At 43.6% G+C, this 25,303-nt stretch overlaps 1 protein-coding gene across 10 annotated transcripts in view; it reads right to left on the reverse strand.

Annotated features, from left to right (window-relative positions):
• nav1 (neuron navigator 1) overlaps positions 1-25,303 on the reverse strand; it is a 513,650-nt gene that overhangs the window by 254,967 nt on the left and 233,380 nt on the right. For all 10 annotated transcript variants that reach the window (XM_033042458.1, XM_033042456.1, XM_033042454.1 and 7 more), the window contains 2 exons: positions 9,026-9,128; positions 1,946-2,332 (listed from right to left, as the gene is read on the reverse strand). In XM_033042458.1, the coding sequence (XP_032898349.1) occupies positions 1,946-2,332; positions 9,026-9,128 (490 nt within the window). The remainder of the gene's footprint in view (positions 1-1,945; positions 2,333-9,025; positions 9,129-25,303) is intronic.

Below are 25,303 nucleotides of genomic sequence, written 5' to 3' on the forward strand. Positions count from 1 at the left end.
ATCTGATTTAATCCATAGTTAAACCTACAACTGCTCCAACTTACAAGCCCGTACCTCTGGTTATCAACCTACTAACTCATCCAGAAAACCACCATGTCTCTTAAACCTTATGGGAATGAATGGCTGAACAAAGGAGTATAAGAGGCACTTGAATAAAGACCTGATTTCTGGCAGACGAAAATAATAACTTACCAATTAAATGCTATTACTTGATAGAACAATACTGAACCAATTTACATTCAATCAAGGAAAAAAAGGTTAATTACCATCAAACGTTAATTTAGTTCATGTCATTAGTCCATGTTCATCTCGCAGTGCTCCAGCTTTAATACGACAGCACAGTACATTTACACTGCACCCCAACAGTGTGTGCCAGATACGGTGCAGCTACAATATGCCAGTGATCATGTTAATCATGGTCCTCCATTGAAGGTTAACCTGCCCAATTGTAGGTGCTCCTACTGTCCATTCTTCTATATTGCTCCAAGGATGTTGCAAAGGAACAGCATCATGAGGCAAACCCCTGGATTGAAAGCTTCAAGTTCCTTGGAGTAAATATCACCAGCATCTTGTCCTGGACTACCCATATTGAACCAATGGCCAAGAAAGCACACCAATGCCTCTACTTCTTTGAAAGGCTTAGGAAGTCCGGCAACAACTCTCATCAACTCCTACAGATGCACCGTAGAAAGCATTTTATAGGGATGCATCACAGCATGGTTTAGGAACAGCTCCATCCTAGACAGCAGGAAAATGCAAAGAATTGTGGACGCAGCCCAGACCATCACACAAACCAACCTCTCTTCCATTGACTCATTCTACACTTCATGCTGCCTCGGCAAGGCCACCAACATAATCAAGGATTATGTCTCATCCCAGTCACTCCCTCTTCTCCCCTATTCCATCAGGCAAGAAGCACAGAAGTGCATAACTCATACATCCAGATTCAGCGATAGTTTCTTCCCATCTGCTATCAGGCAACTGAACTACCCCCTCAACAAATAGAGAGCGGTTCTCAGCTACCATCTACCTTATTGGAGACTATCTTTAATCGGACTTTACTGGACTTTATCTTGCACAAACGTTATTCCCTTTATCCTGTATCTGTACACTGTGGATGACTCAATTGTAATCATGTATAGTCTTTCCGCTGAGCATGCTAGCATTTTGTTAGCATGCAACAAAAAGCCTTTCACTGTACCTCGGTACACATGACAATAATCTAAACTAAACCAAACCTTTGAACTTTGGAGAAGTCTGCAATACTGGCAAAGGGCTAAACCATCTCTACTTCTGCAGGTTGAAAGAAAGCAACTGAATTCCTCTTCCCATGAATATGCAATTCGGTGATCTTCATCTACCTCAATATACGTGACAATAAACTAAACTAAACTAAAGAAGTTTTGTTTCCCTCAGGATCATAAGCGTGACTTCCTAGAAGTGGGCAGCCATGTTCATAGAATGACATAAATCAACCATTTCAGAATGCATCTCAGTCTGAACAAAACAATCGATTTCCAGTTACACGACTGAAAAGGTGATAAGAAGTAACTGAATTTATAGGTAGTAGTTTACTTATTTGAAGCAGGATTCAGAAAATGAAATATTCTCAACTCTAAATGGTATTACTGATCAGAATACATAACTGATATCCTACGTTGGATTCGGCAAAGGTGACAAAATAATCCTTGTTTCTCCTTCCACAAACACTGCCTGACTTTCTGCGTATTCCAGTACTGACAGTGTTTTCCGCAATTAACCCATCGTTGCCAAAAACCAAGTCACTTAAACATGCCTTCTAAAATTAGAAGTCATAAGACACAAGCATCACTTCCATGAAACCCAGCAATTTTAACATGAGGAAAGTATTTACTAAAATAAAATCATGAAGGAAAATCTTGAAGGACGATTTTAAAGGTTGTGCTGGGATGATATTGCAACTTACCCGGTTGTAATGTCATCATCGTTCATGGTCTTCCCCAACAAGTCACTATCACTCATATAGCCAGACATGTCGCCACTGATAGACTTCAGGTCCACATCATCCGTATCCAGAGTATCCAGGTCCAAGCGAGAGATGTTACACGATTTACTGGAACTCCGCATAGGCATGGTGTGGGAGTAATGAGAGGAGTCACCACGGACAAACCAGCCTGAGTTCCCTCCCGGCTGACACCCACTGCCCACAGAAGGTGCGTCGCCTGCCTGGAGGCGGGGGCTGGCTTGGCCGTAGCGCCAGGACAACGGTGAGGATCGGTTGGATGAACTTGTGCCGCGGCTTCTGGCATTGACTTCCGCAGTCAGGTCACTGTCAAAGGCGGCGTCCAAAGCACTGCAAAGAAAGTGACACGAGAAATGAATGCAGGAGCAGGAGCAGGAGCAGTGCTCAGCAATGCTAACACATAACTGGAACTGCAAGAAAGAAAAGAGCTACCATGCTTCCAGCTGTATTTAGTTTAGTTGAGAGATACAGCAGGGAAATTGGCCCTTCAGTCCACACCTTCCATCCATCACATGTTCCAACTAGTTCTATGTTATCCCACTTTCGCATCAACTCCCTACACCTGAGGAGCAATTTACAGATGTCTAATAATGCACAAACCTGCATGTTGCATAAAGCAAATGGGGCATTTAGGTGCTCAAAAAGGGCAACATAGTAGTGCTGCCTTACCACGACGGGGGCATGGGTGCTGTCTGTACGGAGTTTGTACGCTCTCCTTGTGCCCATATGGGTTTTCCTACAAACTAGGGACAATTCATAATTTTTACGGAAACCAATTATCCTACAGAAGTGATAGAAATGTTGGGAAGATGCTGAGACCAAGGGGTTGGAGATACAGAAGGAATGGATCAGGATAAAGATAGACTTTAAAGATACAGTGCAGAATCAGGCCCTTTGGCCCACCGAGTCCACGCCGGCCAGCAATCACTCCGCACACTAGCATTATCCTACACACGAGGGACAATATACAAACTTTATCAAAGCCAATTAACTACAAACCTGTACGTCTTTGTAGTGCAGGAAGAAACCAGAGCAGCCTTGAAAATCCAACGCAGTCATGAGGGGAACGTACAAACTGCTGTAAGAGAGGGGCGGTACGATCTCCATGCCCGAGCACCACTTTAACACTCTCTGACCACCCACCTTAGGCGTGTCATGTACAGAGAAAGCTTCCTACTGCTGTAACACTTTCAGTGCTACTTCAGCATGAGGAGACACAAGGAACTGCAGACGATTGAATCTTGAATGAAAGACAAAGTACTGGAGGAACTCCACGGGTCAGGCAACATCTATGAAGGACATGGGCTGGTGATGCTTCGGGTTGGGGCCCTTCTTCAGACTCAGCCAGAATAGAGAGTAGGGTATGCATCTGGAGAGATCATTTTACGCTGCTAATCAGAAATTGCTTTGAATGTTCATTTTGACAAAATGATAGATATTAACCTTGAACGAATAAAGTCTTAGAGGCTGCCCAATATCTCGCTATAGTTCAGGCCCGCAAGTCAGATTCAGATTCAGATTCAATCTTGATTGTCATTGTGTAGAGACAACGAAATGCAGTTAGCATCTCACCCAGAAGAGCGAACATAGAATAACGAGCAGTAAAATATATATATGTACAAACAGTAGCAGTAGTGCAATTTTGCTGGGAGAAGGAGTGTCGGGGGGGGGGGGGGGGGTGACTGGCAATCACCAAGGTGCAGAGTTAAGTAGTGTAACAGACGCAGGGAAAAAGCTGTTCCTGAACCTGCTGGTCCGGCAACGGAGAGACCTGAGGAGGGTAAACAGTCTGTGGCTGGGGTGAGAGCAGTCCTTGACGATGCTGAGCGCCCTTCGCAGACATCGCTTGCTTTGGACAGACTCAATGGAGGGGAGTGAGGAACCGGTGATGCATTGGGCAGTTTTCACCACCCTCTGCAGTGCTTTCCGGTCGGAGACAGAGCAGTTGCCATACCATACTGTGATACAGTTGGAAGGATGCTCTCGATGGTGCAGCGGTAGAAGTTCACCAGAATCTGAGGAGACAGATGGACCTTCTTTAGTCTCCTCAGTAAGAAGAGACGCTGGTGAGCCTTCTTGACCAGAGTTGAGGTATTGCGGGTCCAAGAGAGGTCATCGGAGATGTTGACCCCCAGAAACTTAACGCTGGAAACACGTTCCACCTCTGTCCCGTTAATATGGACGGGGGTGTGCGTGTCGCCCCTAGACCTACTGAAGTCCACAATTATCTCCTTTGTCTTCTTGGAGTTAAGGGCCAGGTTGTTGTCAGCGCACCATGCTGCTAGGAGCTGGACCTCCTCCCTATAGGCCGACTCATCGTTGTCGCTGATGAGGTCAATCACCGTTGTATCATCTGCATACTTGATGATGGTGTTGGTACCATGTACAGGTGTGCAGTCATATGTGAAGAGGGAGTAGAGGAGGGGGCTCAGCACACAGCCCTGTGGTACGCCGGTGTTCAGGGTGAGGGTTGAAGAGTTGTGGTTGTCTGACCTAACAGACTGGGGTCTGTTAGTTAGAAAGTCCAGTATCCAGTTGCAGAGGGAGGGGTCGATGCCCAAGTCGCTGAGTTTGGTGATCAGTTTTGAGGGGATAATGGTGTTAAATGCTGAGCTATAATTGATGAACAGCATTCTTACGTACGTGTCCTGGCCACATCCTTGTAAAACTTCTCTGGATTATCCTTTTTTTTGGTGTCGGACCACCAGATGCTGGGAAATCGAACCTCTACAAAAAGGTTTGACTCGGTTTAAGTCTCACATCCGTAAAAATGTTTCCAGTAATCTGCTTAGCTACTGTCTTCCAAAAGTGGAGACAGTTGGTCAGGAAATACGTAACAGCTGATTGCAGAATTTAGATATCGTGTGGTAAGCAAAAAAATCCTATTCAAGTGGTTTGTCAGATCGTTAGATTCACCACAAAAAGTGCATTGTGCCCAAACTCTGAGGAAAGAACAATCAGTTACCACACCTCATCCAATGTTAAATCCACCAGTTGGACTGTTTGGCTTCATCCAAACTTCCATCCTTAATTGCTTCCTTTTAGTCCAATTTTAGCCTGCATGCATCCTGAATCTATCATTGCACAGAACCGAAAGCCCAGGGGATATTTTGCTGCACTTCCTCCACTATAAGAATATCCTTTTCTAAGTAAGGATCCAAAATTGCACACAGCACACAGGTGTGGTCCGAGTGCGTTAATTCTGAAGATTGGCTCACCAGCAACAGTAAATATAGTTAGTGCCGTCACTAAACCATATCAGGCAACCATTTTGCTCGGTAAGATTTACAACTAGAAAAGGCTCCAAATTCATTTGGAATGCACAACACTTTTAAAGTGCTGCACGTTAGACTTTTGGACTTTAGACTTTTGAGATACAGCATGGAAACAGGCCTTCAGGTCCACACCAACCAGCAATCACCGCCTTCACTAGCTCTACCCTACACACTGGGGACAATTTACAATTTTACGGAAGCCAACTAACCTACAAACCTGTTCATCTTTGGAGTGTGGGAGGAAACTAGACTAAACCCACGTTGTCACAGGGAGAATGTATAAACTCCGTATAGACAGCACCCATAGTCAGGATCGAACCCAGGTCTCTGGAGCTGTAAGGCAGCAACTCTACCGCTGTGCCACTGTGATGCCCCACTTCCACTTCACTCATTCCACATCACTCATCAAATGCAGCCCCGGATTGAACCTTTGTTCCAACATGATCCATTGAACGACTTGCTATATTGGAGAACCCATCTGCTTCGGCTTCACCACTGTGCCAGAATAGCAGGAACGTTATTGTTAAACACAGGGTGCCACTCTCTCCTGGGTGCACCCTAATAGGCTTCAAATGGCAGAGACTCAGATACATAGAGCCAGGCAACACATATGGGATTAAATCAACTCAGCATATTCCTAATGAAGGAGACACAAGAAACAGCGAACAATGAAATCTTGCATGGAACTAAAAGTGCTGTAGTATCTCTTCAGGACAGGCAACGTCTCTGGAGGAAATGGATAGGCAATGGATTGGGTTGGAACCCTTATTCAGTCTGAAACGTTGCATATCCATGTCTTCCAGAGATGCTGCCTGAACGGCTTAAGACAGTCCAAATAATACTAGTTATAAGAGGAAATGTTAATTATTATCATGATGTGAGACCTCAGTAAAGCACAGGCTGTTTTATTGCACTATTATAATTAATCACCAGGATAATTATGTATTGTTATATTCAATATACCTACAGAGATAAATTATTTAGCAAGGGACTCCTGCACTCCTTAATCTAACATCTAACTGCCTAGCTTTTATAATGTTAACCAATTTATTTGCAGTTTCATGGTTAAGACAGTGGATAAAATAATTCCACAAAAATAAATCAAGCATCACAACTGTAACAGCAATATTTTGAGTCCTCATTAGTTTTTTACAGTTATCATTTTGTTATGTTAACTTGATTTCATAATCAAAATATGTCAAAATGCACTGGATTCTATTCATGTGAAACTTTAATAATATTTTCCAATATATTTCCTTTTTTTTAAATGGAAATCAAACTCACCATCAGATCCATCTTCATCTTAAACTGGAGATGCTGAGGCTTACAAGCAATCATTTAACTCAATCCAAAAGCAACCAAACCTACGACTTTTCTAATTTCTATTACTCAGCTAATAATTGGATGAGATATTAAGACACAAAATGCTGGAGTTACTCAGCAGGACAGGCAGCATCTCTGGAGAGAAGGAATGGGTGACGTTTTGTGGCGAGACCCTTCTTCTTCAGTCTGAAGAAGGGTCTCATCCGAAACGTCACTCATTCCTTCTCTCCAGAGATGCTGCCTGTCCAGTTGAGTTACTCCAGCAATGTGTCAATCTTTGGTATAAACCAGCATCTGCAGTTACTGCCTAATGATTAGATGACTTTGCTAACTCATTGGAGGGAGGTCCATAATATTTTGAAACATTTACCACATTCTTTTACTTTCTCCTCTTAAAATACTAGCAGATCTTTAAACCTCAGGAAATTATTGATGAATTACAAGAATTTCATGTGATAGGAGCAGAATTAGGCCATTCGGCACATCAAGTCTACTCCACCATTCAGTCATGGCTGATCTATCCCTTCCTCCTAACCCATTCTCCTGCCTTCTCCCCATAATCTCTGACATCCGTACTAATCAAGAATCTATCTAGCTCTGCCTTAAAAATATCCATTGACGGCCTCCACAGCCTTCTGTGGCAATGAATTCAACAGATTTACAACCCTCTGACTAAAAATATTCCCCTCATCTCCTTCGAACATGAACATCCTTTAATTCTGAGGCTACGACCTCTCATCCTAGACTCTCCCACTAATGGAAACATCCTCTCCATATCCACTCGATCCAAGCCTTTCACTATATAAGAGCAGAGGCAAATGATCTCCAAAGCTTCACACAAAGCTAGTTCGTTACACCAACAAACCAGACCCCATAGACCAAAACAATGCAAGACTAAAGCAGTACATCTCGTACATGAACATCAATTTATTATGACATCAACACAATTCACTTCTGGCTGAAAACATCCAGCATGGAGATTAATAAAAAAAACATTTCAGGAGAAAAAAGAAAATACAGGATGTGATGGTACATGAAGATTATAGCACTTGGCAGTGTGTGGTAGTCAGACCGACACTAACACCGCTCAGAGTGCAATTGCCTTAATGATTGTCATGATCATAAAAGCAAGTGAGAGATTTATTTGGAGAATGAGGAATTCTTATTAACTCATTCTCAGACAGAGTCCGGTAGAATAAATGATTGTCGATCACCGCCACCACCAGACATGGCATGATATAAAGATAAACAACATGCATGACCATGCTAATTCCTCGTCCAGCAGAAAGAAAAATAAATCAGGTGGATGATTCTGCTGTCAAGCAAATGCTTACTTTGTTGCTTCCAAACTGTTCAATGATGCAGGGCTGCACGTGATTTGGAGGTTGAAGGGTCTGAGGGTATTGGTATTAGTATGGTTCAATGATTCGATGGAACTTTATTGTCAAGTCTGCATTTCACAAAGAAATTCGTGCAGTCTTTGCCATATTTTGGCGCCATTTACAAAAGAAATGGTACAGAGAGAGTCCAAAGTCCAATGTCCACATGCGAGATGTACTGGAGCGCCCCCCATCTAGATAAGCCCAGGCGATCCTCAGGCTGCTGCAGGGCCTCTTCCATCGCTCTCAAACAGCTTGGCCCGCCAACCGACCTTGAAGGTGCTGGTGGCATGACCCCAGTCCCTCTTCGACCGGCCCACTCCTCGCATCTTTCGTCGCCAGTGGCTCCCTCCTCCTTGACTCTCTGCTCTTCGGTGCCGAGCTCGGCGGCTTCTGAGCTTCTCTGCAGGCGGTGGCCCACTGGGTCCTTGTCCGTGGTGGTGAAACAGGTCTGATGCCACACAAGGGCGCGGGCGGCGCGCCGGGTCCGTTCCTGTTGGGCTCCATGGCACATTCCCGCGAGGATGTGAAGACACAAGAGATCACAGATGCTGGAATCTGGAGCAAAGAAAGGGATCTGCTGGAGGAACTCAATCCGTCAAGTGGCATCTGTCCAGATGATTTCCCTCCACAAATGCTGCCTGGGCTTTTAGTTTAGCCACGTGAAGGTTGCAATCTCCCACCCCACGCAGGTCATGGAAAGAACGTAAACCTCCGTACAGACAGCACCCGTAGTCAGTATCGAACCCAGGTCTCTGGCGCTGTATGGCAGCAATTGTACAGCTGCGCAACCGTGCCACCCATTGAGTTCCTTCACCGGCTCTTCTTTCTATTCCTATGGGTAGCAGTAGATGTTGATTCTGGCAAATACTTAGGCAGAACTATCTGTCAATGGACGACCAGTTTAGAAGCTTCTTCAACGTTGATGAGAATCCTAAAAATAGGGAACGCTTCGCAAAGGACATATACAAGCATGGTCACATAAAATTGTTTGTTCTAATCACAAAAAGGTCGCAGATTGAAATAAAATGAGATTCATGCAATACCTATGGGATATCTGTGATCCCCTCAAACTTGTCATGGTGTCCTCCAAGTTCTGACGAAGGTCTACAATATTCTGAACAGTCCTTTTTCTCTGGGTCTCTGGGTCTACGAATCAAAAGAATACACATTTAATCACTTTATTCATTTTCATTATTATTTCTCCACATTATTTACAATAGTCAACATATATTTTAGTTTAGTTTAGTTTCGAGATACAGCTCGGAAACAGGCCCTTCGGCCCATTGAGTCAACGCCGACCAGCGATACCCACATATTACCACTATCCTACAACCACTATGGACATTTTTTACATTTACCAAGCCACTTAACCTGCAAACCTGTACGTCTTTCGAATGTGGGAGGATACCAAAGATCTTGGAGAAAACCCACGCAGGTCACGGGGAGAATGTACAAACTCCGTACAGACAGCACCAGTGGTCGGGATCGAACCCAGGTCTCCGGCGCTGCATTCACTGTAAGGCAGCAACTCTAGCACTGTGCCACCCTCCTAATTTCTTCTTTAATTATCGGCAGGAGCAATTTTATAAAAATAATGCCCAAGAAACCAATAGAATTTTTGAAAAACTGGTTGCAAATGGATAAATCGATCAACTTTCCTTCCTGAAACTTGGAATAGAAAACTTGCTAGAATTAAAAGGCAAATTAAATTGAACTGAATTTGATAACGTCAAGACCAAATACAATTTGGACTGAACTCAGCTGATGCTGTCACTTTAGATTCAAGATGTCAAATATGTTGAAAATTCCCATAGACCCCAAAGCAAGTTTTTGGATTATTTATTGTTAATAAAATTAATGCGCGCTAATGAATCAACATCGTTATTTGAGTCTGCTTTTTAGTATTCACATGAAGGAACACACTACAAATGTGGGAATGAACTGCCAGGCTTGCAGCCAGGTGACCCCGTGTCTTCATTCATAGCCAGATGGTTAGAAAGCATGAAGCCAAAGGCTGCTTGCTGCATCCATTCAGTTGTGTCAGCTGAATAAGTTTGAGCAGTTACCAGTCTGGGACACTGCATGAAGCTCAAGGGAAGAAAAACTGACTTCATCTCACCCCACTTGAATCCACCCCCACTGTAGTGCTGCAAGCAGTTATTTTAAAGCCCAAGGCCAACATGATCCCTGAAGGAGATTGTGTGATGCACAGAGCAATCAAATGTTGGGCATCAATGTTGGGACAACATAAAAAAAAGCTTTTGCACACATGACAATAATTAAATATTGTACTGCAATGTTAAACACAGAATATTACAAATAGACCTCTGTTTAATTTTTGTTCACAGTGCCAAAGGAGGCTCCATGTTAAGAAATACCAAATACAAAGAATATACCAAGACACAGTCATCGTTACTACGGGCAACTCAGCTCCCCATCAGTTAGTAGGGACAGCACAGTGGTGCAGCGGTAGAGTTGCTGCCTTACAGCGGCAGAGACTCGCGTTGGATCCTGACTACGGGTGCTGTCTGTACGGAGTTTGTACGTTCTCCCACACTCCAAAGACGTACAGGTTTGAAGGCAATGTGGCTTGTTAAAATTGTAAATTGTCCCTCATGTGTGTAGGAAGGTGTTAGTGTGCGGGGATCGCAGGTCAGTGCAGACTTGTCAAATTAAAAGATAGGTTGGGGTGGGAGATAGCAATCTTCACGTGGTCCACCCTGTTTAGACGAATGCAATCAACCTGGCGTGCACAATCAAATAAGATCAAATAGAATAAGTTGTCCTAAGCTGTGCGCGCCATACGCAGGAAGAAGAAGAAAAGATAGGTTTAAAGTAAATGAACCTGTCAATTTTATTTCTGCATTTTAGATATAAAATGATCTTCTGGGTGTAACATTGCGTAATTCACATTGTGTTGTAATTGAGTCTATAACCTAACATAACTGTATTCTTTTGTTTCTGCGAGAACAAAGGGGAGACCCAGTGGGTAGCTGCCGAGAATGGGGGGGACCCAGCGGGGGGTCACAAAGAACAGAGGGGGGACCCAGTGGGGGGCTGCCTGCTGCCACGTGCAGCAGCAGTTTGCCTGGTTCACCGCTGCGAGCAGAAGACAAGACTGTTTGATGAACTTTATCGACGCCAGAGATGTGAGGTCTGCTGTATGATATTACCGGGTTGTGGGCAAAAACAAAGCATTTCACTCTACCTAGGTACATGACAGTAAAGTATCACTGAATCATTGAATTGAATCATTGTTTTACATGTTTTTTCTGTTATGCTCATCAACATGAAGGATGCGTACATGATGTTTGGGTCATGAGTGTCCATTAAGGATCTCGAAATTACAAATAGCAAACTAAATATATGTCCTTCCTGTGATGCATTGAAAAAAAGATTAGTTTAATCTTGGCTCCAGAAGGGCATTTATTCCTGCATCCATATTTTCCAATTCCCTTCCAGCTATCATAAAGGCCATGATTCACTGATTTAATTTTAATAATAATTCATGCTGAATTGAACACAGCAATGGTGCTCTTGGCCTGCAGTACATGGATGTTTTGGTTTGTACATAGTCTGGGTGGAAGGTGGGGGTGCTGGCTTGGAGGGTAACTGAACGAAGAAATCATAATGTGTAGGAAGGAACTGCAGATGCTGTTTTAAACCGAAGATAGACACAAAGAGCTGGAGTAACTCAATGGGTCAGACAGCATTTCAAGAGAAAAGGAATAGGTGACGTTTTGGGTCGAGACCTTTCCTCTTCAGAAATCAAAATGATGTGGAGAATATTGTGCAAGGTAAAATCTAACGATACTTTCTTTTTTCCTTCCATAATTTGTTCCCATCACTGGCTGGGCCATCATTTGTTGCTCATCATTAATTACCTGTGAACAATGGTTTGAGGGACCATTTTAGATGGCAGGTAAGAATCAGGCACATCGATATTGGTCTGGAGTTGGGTGTAGACCAGACTGGGTAAGGATGGCATATGTTATGTTCAAAAGGGAACTGCAGTTGCTGGAATCAAGTCTGAAGAAGGGTTTCGGCCCGAAACGTCGCCTATTTCCTTCGCTCCATAGATGCTGCTGCACCCGCTGAGTTTCCCCAGCAATTGTGTGTACCCTGGCATATGTTATGCTTGCTTTTCTAGGTTGGAGCATTGAGTATAAGAGTCAGGAAGCCATGATGCAGCTTTATAAAACTTTGGTTAGGTCCCTTTTGGAGTATTTCATGCATTTCTAGTTGTCCCATTACGGGAAGGATGTGGAGGCTTTGGAAAAGGTACAGAATGAGGATCACCAGAATGAAGCTTCAATTAGGGAGTATTAGCTACAGGGAGAGGTTGGACTTGGATTGCTTCCTGTGGAATATCGGAGGTTACGGATATAAGTATATAAAAATATGAGAGTCATAGACAGGGCAGATCATCAGAAGAACCTTTTTCCCAGCTATAGAGCGTATAGCTTTATGGTGAGCGGGATAAAGTTTACAAGAGATGTGCGGGACATGTTTGTTTAAACAGAGGGTGGTGAATTCCTGGAACGTACTGCCAGGTGGTTGAGGCAGATACCATTTTAGTATTTAAAAGGAGTATGTATGGGATGCAGGAAATGGAGGGATGTGGATTATGTACAGGTAGATGGTCATGGCATCATGTTTGCTACAAACAATGTGGGCCTGAGGGCCTCTCTTGTGCTGTACCCTTCTATGTTCTAATTCCTGTTCTTGAGTTTATTATTGAACAAGATGGGTGATCATGACAATCCCATACTGTCATAGACCCCTTTTCTGTTACTAGCTTTTGAATTTTCTATTTATTTATTTACTTAGAGGTGGTGGTCTCTTGGTCAGAGGTTCATATGTTATCGGAAGAGAATTGGACCATTCGGCCAATCAAATCTACTTCGCCATTCAATCATGGCTGAGCTAACTTTCCCCCTCAACCCCATTCTCCTGCCTTCGCCCGATAACCCTTGTCACCCTTACTAATCAAGAATCTGCTCATCTCCAGCTTAAAAATATTTATTGACTTTGCCTCCACAGCCATCTGCGGCAGTGAATTCCACAGATTCACCACCCGTTGACTAAAGAAATACCTCCTCATCTCCTTTCTAAAGGTACATCCTTATATTCTGAGGCTATGGCCTCTGGGTCCTAAACTCTCGCACGAGTGAAAACATCTAGGGTCCTGCTTCTCTGGAAAGTAAAAGATTAATTTTTCACGTCAAAGACCGTTCACCAAACCTGTAATATTAACTAGGTTCCCCTTTCCAGATACTACCTGATCTGCATTCAATGTGCAGGAAGTAGTAGTGTTCTATTTAAAGAAAAGATGAAAGACAAAAAAAAGTGGCAGCAAATAATGAAGTCTGTGCACCTTACAAGGTCCTCAATGTAGATTCCCTTTTTATTACACAGGTGGGGGGTCAGGATTGTTAAGGGCAAAAATGAAATGGATTCAAGATGGAGTTAATTAAGATGCGAAAGCTATAATGGGCAGCAGAATTGATGGACAGATACAATCCTATGCTCATTAATTTTGTATTTGTAATTACCTTACTTTATGTGTCTCTCTCTATGGTACGTATGAAACAAGGGGGTAATTTTTTTGCCATAGCAATTAGGTAATCTTATAATTTTGGCATAAAGCCATACTTGCTGGGAGCGTATATTGAAAATTAAATTGGGGGCAGGGAGGTGTTTTGACTTTGTACTTATAATAGATACAAGAGTTATGGAAACATGAACTTAATTAGGAGATATTTGCTTCAAGAATGATCACACTTCACAGCAGCAAACATGTTGCCCCAATATGGCGACTCTGTCCATCATATTAATTGTCTATCCTACAATCACTCTCGTGTCAGTACCTTTCATCTTCTGCACTGTTCCAGTCAAGCCCAGTGAAAGTTCAAGGAGCATTACCTCATAACTCTAATCTGAAGAAGGGTCTCGACCCGAAACATCACCCATTCCTTCTCTCCAGAGATGCTGCCTGTCCTGCTGAGTTACTCCAGCATTTTGTGTCTACCCTCATAACTCTACACATATTGCTGCCTTCAGGACTCAATGTTAAATTCAAATTTCTGATAACCAACCTTTCCTATCTGTGTCAACACTGTTGTTCAGATGTAAGCCCACCTGCAACATAAACCCATTTTCTTCTGTCCACGGATGGTGAATACAGTGGTTATTTCCACCGTACTATTCGGTTTCAGATTTTCAGCAACTGTGCTATTCTGCATCTCACAGTTCCAGCATAGTTTTCTTTGGTACCCATCTTTCTTTGTTACCCTTTCATTGATTCATTAGCCGGATAGCTCCAAAATCTCCTCCAGTGGCATAGAGAGGTGGCGTGGGACAGTGAGTGGGGCCAGTGGAGTAGACAATGGAGTCATGCAATGAGCAGATCTTATGGATCTTCACAATGCACAAGCGAGCATTGACTAATAACCTCTCTGCCAAAACCTGCCACGTTACAGAAAGCACGTGGAACTCACGCATTTGGTGAGCGATGCGAGTAACACTCTTAGTGACCTCTTACATAGAAACATAGAAAGTAGGTGCAGGAGTAGGCATTCAGCCCTTCAAGTCAGCACCGCCATTCAACATGATCATGGCCGATCATCCAGAATCAGTTCCTGTTTTTTCCTCATATCCCTTGATTTTGTTAGCCCTAAGAGCTATATCTAACTCTCTCTTGAATACATCCAGGGAATTGGCCTCCACTGCCTTCTGTGGCAGAGAATTCCACATATTCACAACTCTCTAGGTGAAGAAAAATGTCCTCATCTCAATTCCAAATGACCATATTCTTAAACTGTGACCCCTGGTTCTGGACTCCCCCAACATCGGGAACATTTTCCCTGCATCTAGCCTGTCCAATCTTAACCACAATTATCCTCCAGCAAGCCCTAAATTATTCCCTACGTTACTACAGTTGTTTTCTTTTAAGTATTTTTCCAAACTTGAGAAAAACTGGTCTTCATTTTCCTGAATGCAAAAGGAATTGCAGATGCTGGAATCTTGAGGAGAAACACAACATGCTGGAGGAACTCAGTGGGTAAGGTAGCATACATGGAGGGAATGGACAGATGGTGATTCGGGTTGTGATCAGTCTGAAGTCCTGACCAAAAATGTTGTTTTGCTTCATTCATCTGAGTTGTTTCAACCAAATATCTTGGAACTTACTTGTGTGTTGATTGAGTCAACTACGTACTGTGGCCTGTCATGTGCAGACTACATCAAATGAACTGGTCTTCATTTTTCTGAAGACACAAGGAACTGCAGATGCTGAAATCTTGAGGTAAAGAAGATTCCTTGTCCTGAAGAATATGGTGGACACTTGAAGCCAATGGACACTTGGCTGACAATCTAATATTTATCAATGTGAAAACAAATAACTGCAGATACTGGTCTATACCATAGCTAGACACAAAGTGCTGGATTATCTCAGGTCAGGCAGCATCTTCTGAAGAAGGGTCATCTATCCTTTTTCTCCAGAGATGCAACCTGACCCAGAGTTACTCCAGCACTTTGTGTCTACCGTCAATATTCTTCAATGCCTGGCTCATGGGTTAACAAAAGTTTTGATTTCCGTTTCATGGCAACCTACAGTGGAATGTGGACATGATCTGAGTTTGACACTATAAGATCACAGCAAACTCGCAGAATGCCATTCATGTCTCAATCAACCATTTTAAAACGTTCAGCTTACGGCCCTAGGGTGCCTCAAAAACCATTAAAATTTTGTCATTAGATAAATCATCTCACTGCTTCAAGCATTTGGCAGAAGGAGTGCCTCAATAATATGCAAAGACGGTGACCTTGATTCATTGCACAAGGTTATTTCATCCGGCTACGGGCAAACTTACTGCTCAAAGGGCAAAGCTCCAGATGTCTCAACATCAGGCCCGTGTTACTGGATCCCTCGTAAAATCCACCTCATCTCCCAAGGGAAAGCTCGGCAAAACTTTCCAAAGAGGTCCTTCCCCCAACAATAAATTTAATTTTGCAGAACATTATTTATCTAGATCAGAGGATGCGGATTGAACAATTAGGACACAGAACATGGAACAGAACAGAAGATAGACACAGAATGCTGGAGTAACTCAGCGGGTCAGGCAGCATCTCTGGAAAAATGGAATAGGTGGTGTTTCGGGACCGAACCCTTCTTCAGACTTTAGATCCATTCTAAAGATGGGTCTCCACCCAAAACGTCACCTATTCCTTTTATCCAGAGATGCTGTATGACCCGCAGAGTTACTCCCACATTTTGTGCCTATCTTCGGTGATAAACTCCATGGCAATACATCGCATGATTCAATCTAGAACCGAAGAACTGCAATTGCTGGTTTACAAAAAATGACATACAGTGCTGGAGCAATTCAGCTGGTCAGGCAGCATAGAGTCATACAGAATGGAAACAGGCCCTTTGACTCGACTTGCCCACACTGATCATTATGCCCAATCTACACTAGTCCATGAAGGGTCTCGACCCAAACCGTTGCCTATTCCATTTCGACAGAGATGCTGCCTGACCCGCTGAGTTACTCCAGCATTTTGTATATCTTCGGTGTAAACCAGCATCTGCAGTTCCTGCCGACACATGGAACAGTACAGCATGGGAACAGGATATTTAGTCCACAATGTCCGTACCAAATATGAAACCAAGTTCCTCCGCCATTTTTGCTACAATATTGAAGGTCTCTGTAATGAATGTTGCGAGACATTAGAACTTCAAATAGGATGGCCAACTATTTACCTACTAACGATGAAAGAAACCCACACTAAAACCAAGACTGAGATCTGCAATTTTGAAGGACATATGAGTAAAGCTATTCTATATTCTTCATGAGGCCTGATATGAAGCAACAATGGTCTTTAAATCAACTCTATCTTGCTATAGAAAATTAGTGGTTGTTTGCAAAGTAATCTCACTTTACCTCCCCTCATATGCTTGTCAATTGGCATGAATTTGTAGAATTGACACATTTGAAACATGATGCTTACATATTACAATGGAATGAGGCCTGCGATACCACACAGATCATCTCACCCACAGCAATATCAGATGGTTAAACTAAAGCTTCATTGACTATCATGAGATAGTTGCAGAATGAGACTGGTAGAGAACCATCAAATGTCAAGTGTGTTTCCATGTCATATGCCCTGAAACATTGCAGTGAAATTCTTACTTCCAGCAGCACAACAGATATTGCTCAGTAGACACCATTGTAAACAAAAAAAATAGGTTCAACAAAAAAAGCAAGCAATATAGAGCAAAAACCAAATCGAAACACCCTGAGAAGAGCAATCACAGCAGTTTAGAGTTCGGGGTTTAGTTGAGTTGAGTTGGTAATGTTTAGTTGAGATGGTTGTTGCCAATAAGCTGCTCCTGAACCTGGACATCACAGTCTTCTGTCTCCCATATCTTCTTCCTGGAGGCAGGTGTGGAATGAGAGTGTGGCCAGGGTGGTGTGGCTCAATGATGATGTTGGTGAGGCAGCACCTCCAATAGATCCCATTCGATGGTGATAATGCAATGGTTGGTACGTTATAAAGTCTATGTGAAAGCTTGCACTAAACAACAAAGTATATGTAAACCTGGCACAGGACTTGCCTGGAGCTTCTAACCAAGCGTGGACCAAATGTCTTTGCAGACTTGTTTACGAAAATAAGAAATGCCCTCAGGAATTCGTCAGTGGATCCTTTGTTCAAGCAGAGGTACCCTAACGTTGGAAAATCCAATGGAAGTTGAGTGTACTGCCATTAAAAATCATTTTGCTTCCAACACCAGATTCAATTTACTGTCACCATGGTCATCAGGTCGGGGTGTAAAGAGGCTCCCAGGGTGTCAAGGTAAAGCAACCATCTGTTTTTCAACGTATTATTGGGATTGTTGAGGCAATGGTTCCAAGATGAGTGGTTCTGCTATTCTTGATGGGCAGCACAATGGCACAGCTGGTAAAGCCACTGCCTCACAGCACCAGAGGCCTGGGTTTGATCTTGGCCTTGGGTGCTGTCTGTGTGGATTTAGCAAGTTCTCCATGTGACAGTGTGGGATTCCTCCAGGTGCTCCGCTTTCCTACCACATCCCAAGGACATGCAGAGCGGTTTGTTAATTAGCCTCTGCAAAATTGCCCCTAGTGTGTAAGAAGTGTATGTAACAGTGGGATAGCCGAGAACTAGTGCGAGCAGGTGATCGATGGTCGGTGTGGACTCAATGGGTCGAAGGGCCTGTTTCCATGCTGTATCTTTCCAATCAATCAATCTTTATCAGGAAGACAACTTCTATCCAGCGATGCTGCCTGTCCTGCTGAGTTACTCCAGCATTTTGTGTCTATCATCGGTTTAAACCAGCACCTGCAGTTCCTTCCTGCAACATTTGTCTTCCAATGTCTGCCACTGCACTAGGACTCTAGCTTCTGCCTGCCTGGACAGCTGCCGCCCACAAAACAGATGGTGAGTCAACAGCTGTAAAATCCCAGCCAGAGAGTAGAAGCACTTTGAGGTCATCCCGCAAGGTCATGCCAATCTGGTCCTGTGAAAGTCTGCAGCCGTCCAACATGCGTGAGATATTGGGTTATGCATACAGAGCAAGAAGGCAATATACGTCCCAGTAGAATGCGCTAGGCTTGACTAGTGGTAGAAACAAGGAACTGCAGATGCAAGGTTAATACATAAAAGGACACATAGTGCTGAAGTAATTCTGCAGGTCAGGCAGCATCTCTGGAGAACATGGATAGGTGACGTTTTGGGTGGAGGAGTCCATGCTGAAGGGTCTCGACCCGAAACATCATCTATTCATTTTGAAGGGGCTCAACCCGAAACGTTACCTGTCCATGTTCTCCAGAGATGCTGCCTGGCCTGCTGAGTTACTCCAGCAGTTTGTGTCGTGGGGTGTTTAGTTGACTTTTGTAATCAGTCTTGTTTCACTTGAATTACAAATTTCGTTCAAAGCGCGATGGCATCTGGGGGATTGGGGAGGGGGTTGGGGGAGGGGGGTTGGGGGGGGGGGGTGTTGAAGTGGATCGGGAATTATTTTTTAAAAATTGATCAATGTAGTGAAGTACTTTTCCAGCTCTCAACTCTCCTCCTATTATCAATCTAAGAAAGGGTCCCAACCCAAAACTTCACCTACCCATGTCCTCCAGAAATGCTACCTGACACACTGAGTTACTCCAGCATAAAAGCATTATCTTCCCATAATACAAAATAAAAGGATCGATAGTTAATCAAGATTGTCGGCCAAAGGGTCTGCATTTGTCAATGATTCTACAAGATGGGCCCCACATAAGACCTGATTTCTGACCTATCCTTATATCCACGACATTTAAGTCTTTGGTCCTTGGTGCTGATATTGCGATTGAAAGTCAAGAGAAAGTGTTTAGAATCACTCTTTGCTAAAAATACTAATTGTTATGGTAATTATTCTTGTCAGCTCTCAGCTCAAATCTAGACATTGCCCAGTTTGAACAAGGATTGCTTTGTTATCCAAACTGTGTGAATGAAAACGAACACTATGCATCATCTGCTAACATCCCCATTTCTGATCTTATGATGGAGGAAAGGTCATTGATGAAACATGTGGTTGGATTTGGGACACAACCCTGCAGTAACAAGGTCAAGAGTCAAGTATGCATAATTGTCATATGTACTGAAAACTGAACAATACATTTCTTACTTGCAGCAGCATAAAAAGGCTGTGAGTGCAGTACTCACATATAACACAATAGACAAAAAAAACCTAAACATCAAAAGTTGTACAAAACAAGTCAAGTCAAGGGAGTTTATTGTCATGTGTCCTAGATAGGACAATAAAATTCTTGCTTGCTGCAGCACAACAGAATATACAGAATAGTTCAGTTCAATATACACATAAATAAGCAGATAAAGTGCAATAGGCTGTTGCAGTTCAGAGTCTGTTTGTTGGCGAGTTTAATAGCCTGATGGCCGTGTCGTTTAATAGCCTGATGGCAGCTGTTCCTGATCCTGGATGTAACAGATTTCAGTTCCTGTACCTTCTGCCCGGTGGTAGCAGAGATGAGTGCGTGGCCAGGATGGGGTGGGTTCTTGATGATGCTGGCTGCCTTTTTGAGGCAGCGACTGCAATAGATCCCTTCGATGGTGGGGAGGTCAGAGCCGATGATGGACTGGACAGTGGTTACAACTTTCTGCAAAAGCCCCAAGTCACTAGTAACAATGATAGACCCAAAACCTGGATTAACTCAGCAGGTCAGACAGCACCTCTAGAGAAAAGGAATAGGTGACGTTTTGGGTCGAGACCCTTCTTCAGACTGGGCAACAAAGACAGCTCATAGTTTAGTTAGTGTTTGTAGTGCGACGTGGATGACCAGCTTCTCGTTTTCACCCAACATTCCAACAATAACCTGTTCCCTTATCATCGTTACTTTTTTGCATTTCTTTTATTATTTGTTCTATATCTCTCTACATCATCGTCTCTATCTCTCCTTTCCCTTTCCCGTGACTTTCAGTCTGAAGAAGGGTCTCTACCCGAAACGTCACCCATTCCTTCTCTCCAGAGATGCTGCCTGTCCCGATGAGTTACTCTTCAGTTTAAACCAGCGTCTGCAGTTCCTTCCTACACATTTCACGCCGAAGCCTTGAAATCAGAAGAATATTTTTCAGCATCAGCCGCAACACTCATTATGGTTTTTTTCTTTTCTTTTGGAACTTAAAATAATTACAGAAAACAGAAAATGTTTATCAGATTGTAGTTAATACCAGAAGAAAGCAAGCTAACAGCTAAGCCGAATGTGGTCGATTGCCACAGTTAATAATGCAGTTGTTAAGGGCTAATGATTTTTGCAGCTTGCAATAACTGAAGAAGGCAACAGGCACATAAGAGACACAAAAGCCTTGTGCAAATACAAACTACTGGAAGAAGTATAGATAGACACAAAGTGCTGGAGTAACTCAGCGGGCCAGGTGGCATCTCTGGAGAAACAGAGACAGGTGATGTTTTGGGTCGGAACCCTTCTTCGGACTGAACGTGGGGGTGCAAGAGCTGTAGATGAGAATAGACCAGTCAGAGCTGGCCACAAATCACCTCAGGCAGGTGGTGGTTTGGTGGGCCCATTGTTGTCCGGGGTGTGAACTCAAGAGGGATACAATATGGTGAACTGTGGATCAGGTTAAATGATTAGGGGGGAAGAAGGGGGGAAGGGGGGAGCGGAGGGGAGTGTAGGAGGAAGTTACTTAAAATTAGAGAATTCTATGTTCATACTGCTGGGTTGTAAGCTATCCAAGCAAAATATGAGATGCTGTTCCTCCAATTTGCGTGTGGCCTCACTCTGGCAATTCACTGATGAACTCAGCGTGTCAGGCAGCATCTGTGGAGGGGGGGGAGGAATCGGGCAGGTGACGTTTTTAGTCAAGGCCCTTTCTTCAAGAGTGGAGTAGATGGGAGAAAACTGGTAGAAATAGCTGAGGAGAAGGAGTGGGGTCAGAGTTGGCAAGCAATAGGTGGATGCAGATAAGTCTGAAGAAGGGTCTTGACTCAAAACATCACTTATTCCTTTTCTCCAGAGATGCTGTCTGACCCGCTCAGTTACTCCAGCTTTTGTGTCTATCTGCAGGTTAGACACAAAAAGGAATAGTTGACGTTTCGGGTGGAGACCTTCTTCAGACTGAGAGTCAGGGGAAGGGGAACGGGAGAAATAGATGGTGATATAAAGAGATATGGAGCAATGAATAAAAGATATGCAAAAAAATTAAAGACAAAGGAAACAGGCCATTGTCTTGGGGCTAGGGACTAGGTGAAAATGAGTTACAGACAACGGGACTCAACAAGACGACTTTGAAGCTCATACGACTAGGGTGTGGGAGGGATGGTGAGAGGGATGATGAGAGGCTCGTCCTCATCTCCAGGAAACATTAGGCAACATAAGCCACAGCCCTTGAAGTACAGAAGGAACGAATGCCCATAATCTGGACACTTATGATGATCAAATTGCATTTTCATGCCATTTCGCACATGGTAAATTGCATGAGCCATTGTTTCAATGTCACAATGCACCCACTGATAAATTGTCTGTGGCACCTCTGCCGTGATTCACCTTGACATCTGCCCGATATCAGCTGCACATTTAATGATGTGAGCAGTGCCTGTCCCCTCCCTCTGCTACCACAAGTTGGAACTTCCGGTGAAACCTGCAACCTTCAACATCAACTCACAAAAACATATTGCGCAAAGTTCAGGAAAGAGACATCATTTAGTGTCTTCACTGTCATATCGATAACCTGTCATGTCAATACACAGAATCATTTTACAAAGGCCAGTATTAAATTGGATGAATTCCATTACAGGCGGCAGTATTTTTTTCAAACCACTTTTAATATGTGATACTGTCTCCATGGTCAACCGTGGGTTGGGGTAACGCGGAACATGGAAATCATCAGGCTGGGACTGGGGTCTAAGATACATAGCGTAAAGGGCCTGTCGCACTTACGCGATTTTTTCGGCGACTGCCGGCACCTGTCATAGTCGCAGCAGGTGCCGAAAATTTTCAACATGTTAAAAATCCAGCAACGACCAGAAAAAGGTACGACTCTTTGGGCGACTACTCACGACCATACAGGCGTCACCCCCTGACATGTCGACAGAATGAAAGTCAGTGTCAAACAAACCGAAAGAGGGAAGTCTAATTTCTAGAAAAATGATTATGGTGATGTAGGAAAAGTTGGTATCTGACATTAAGCAGATTGAAAGAATAAGGATGAAATGCTGAAATGAAAGAAAGAATAAGGGGAGCAGAGCGAGTGTAGAAAAGTAGACGGTAGCAAACTAAAAAGGTGTAAAGTACAAACATGTCAGAAGATGAGGTGCGAGGAAAACTACAGGCCCAAAATAAGAACTTGCCATAGATCACAGAGACAGAGAGCAATGCAGAATTTCCAAGGCACAGTAAAAATGGTCAGTAGAGATAATGGATAGAATAGATAATGGTTAATAGGTCTGAGCAATGTTTCAATTGTTGCAAAAAACGGCAGTAAGTGCTGGAGTAACTCAGCAGGTCAAGCATCTCTGGAGAACATGGATAGCTAATGTTTTGAGGCAGGATCCTTCTTCAGACTGATTGTTGTGGGAGCCGGGGGGGGGGGGGGGGGGGGGGGGAGGGGGAGAAAGCTTGAAGAGAGGGGGGGACATAACAAAGCCTGGCAGGTAATAGGTTGATACAGGTCGGGGGGGGGGGGGGGGAGATAGACAGATGGTTGAACAAGGTTAGCGATGAAAAGGCAGAAGGTGTGAGACAAAAGGATTGAAGCTAGGGAAAGGAACGAAGGTGGAAGGGGAGGTGGGGGAAGAAATCGGTGTGTCTAGGTGGAATACAGGGGAGGGTGGGGGAGGGAAAGAAGGAAGAGGAAGACACAGGAAAGGGGGGGTACTGATAGATTGTTAGAGATTGATAGAATTGGAGAATTCAATGATCATGGTTGGGTTGTAAGCATTACATTCTCCAATTTTAGGTAACTTCTAACAATCCCCCTCTCCCTGTCGCTTTTCTTCCCCATGCACCCACTTTCTCCCCCCCCCCCCCCATGCCCCAACTAGACTCGCACTGATTTTTCACTTCCTGCTTTCCTCTTCTAACTTCACAACTCCTCAATCCTTTTGTCTCACACCCTTTTTTACATCTCTGGCTTCTGTCCAACCATCTTCCAGTCAATAACCCCCTTGTCTGTGTTCACTAATTGCACTCCACACTTTGTCCTGCTCCTCCTCTCTTCCAGCTTTCTTCCACCACCCGCTCTCCTCCCCACAATCAGTCTGAAGAAGGGTCCTGATCCGAATAGTGAAAGACCTGGCTAGAGTGAATGTGGAGAGGATGTTTCCACCAGTGGGAGAGTCTAGACCCAGAGGCCATAGCCTCAGAATAAAAGGATGTACTGTTATAAAGGAGATGAGGAGGAATATTTTTAGTCAGAAGGTGGTGAATCTGTGGAATTGATCAAGTCAATGGATATTTTGAAGGTGGGAATTTACAGTTTCTTGATTAGTAAGGGTGTCACGGGTTATGGGAGAAAGCAGGAGACTAGGGTTGAGTGGGAAGAACAGATCAGCCATGATAGAATGGCGAAATAGACCTGATTGGCCAAATGGCCTAATTCTGCTCCTAGAACATAACTTATGAACTTTTATGAACTTCTATAACTTATGAATCCATGATTTCCATGGATGCCGTCTGGCCCACTGAGTTACTCCAGCATTTTATGTCATTTTTTTGGAAACCAGCATTTGTGGTTCTTTCTACACTTACCTCTGCAAATGCACTCCAGGCAGTATCCTACATCCAACCAATTTCCATAGCTTCATCCATAAATTTCCTTCCCTCGCAAGATCAGAGATGGGATGTTTGCCCATTATTGTGCAACGTTTAACTCCATTGACAAATCTTCCATAAATTAAGCAGAATATGCCTAAAAGCTGCAAAACTTTTAGAAAAAGCTGAGGCAACATTTAGAAAAAGGCTGATATCACATTCATACCACAGAAGTGCCAAACAAGGACCATCAACAAGGTGGCACGGTGGCGTAGCGGTAGAGTTGTTGCCTTACAGTGCTGGAGACCCGGATTCGATCCTGACTACATGTGCTGTCTGTACGGAGTTTGTACATTCTCCCTGTGACCCATGTGGGTTTTCTTCAGGATTTCTAGTTTCCTCCCATACTCCAAAGACTCCCTAGTGTCTGTAAGATCGTGTTTGTAAGTGTGCGGGGATCACTGATCGGCACAGACTCGATGGGCTGAATGACCTGTGTCCGCGCTGTAACTCTAGATTAAACTAAACTAAGAGAGAGCCTACCTAATATTGCAGAGAATTGTGGTCGCACACCAGACCACCACACAAACCAATCTCTGTTCATTTACACTTCATGCTGCCTCGGCAAGACCACCCACATAATCAAGGACGAGTCTCACCCCAGTCATTCCCTCTTCTCCCATCAAGCAAGAGGCACAGAAGTGTGAAAAAACACACCTGCAGATTCAGGGATAGTTTCTTCCCAGCTGTTACCAGCCAACTGAACCATCATATCAACACCTGATGCTACCATATGCTGAGCTACCTTCTTCCTCATTGGAGGCCTTGGACTATCTTGAATCAGACATTACTGGACTTTATCTTGCACTAAACATTGTTCTCCTTATCTTGTATCTGTATGTGGTGGATAGTTCGACTGTAATCATGTATAGTCTTTCCGCTGACTAGACAGCATGCAACAAAAAGCTTTTCACTTAACCTCGGTACATATGACTAATAAACTAAACTCTCCTCAACACAGATCTTATGAACAAT

The sequence above is a fragment of the Amblyraja radiata genome, chromosome 24 (genome assembly GCF_010909765.2).
Source record: "Amblyraja radiata isolate CabotCenter1 chromosome 24, sAmbRad1.1.pri, whole genome shotgun sequence".
NCBI lineage: Eukaryota > Metazoa > Chordata > Chondrichthyes > Rajiformes > Rajidae > Amblyraja > Amblyraja radiata.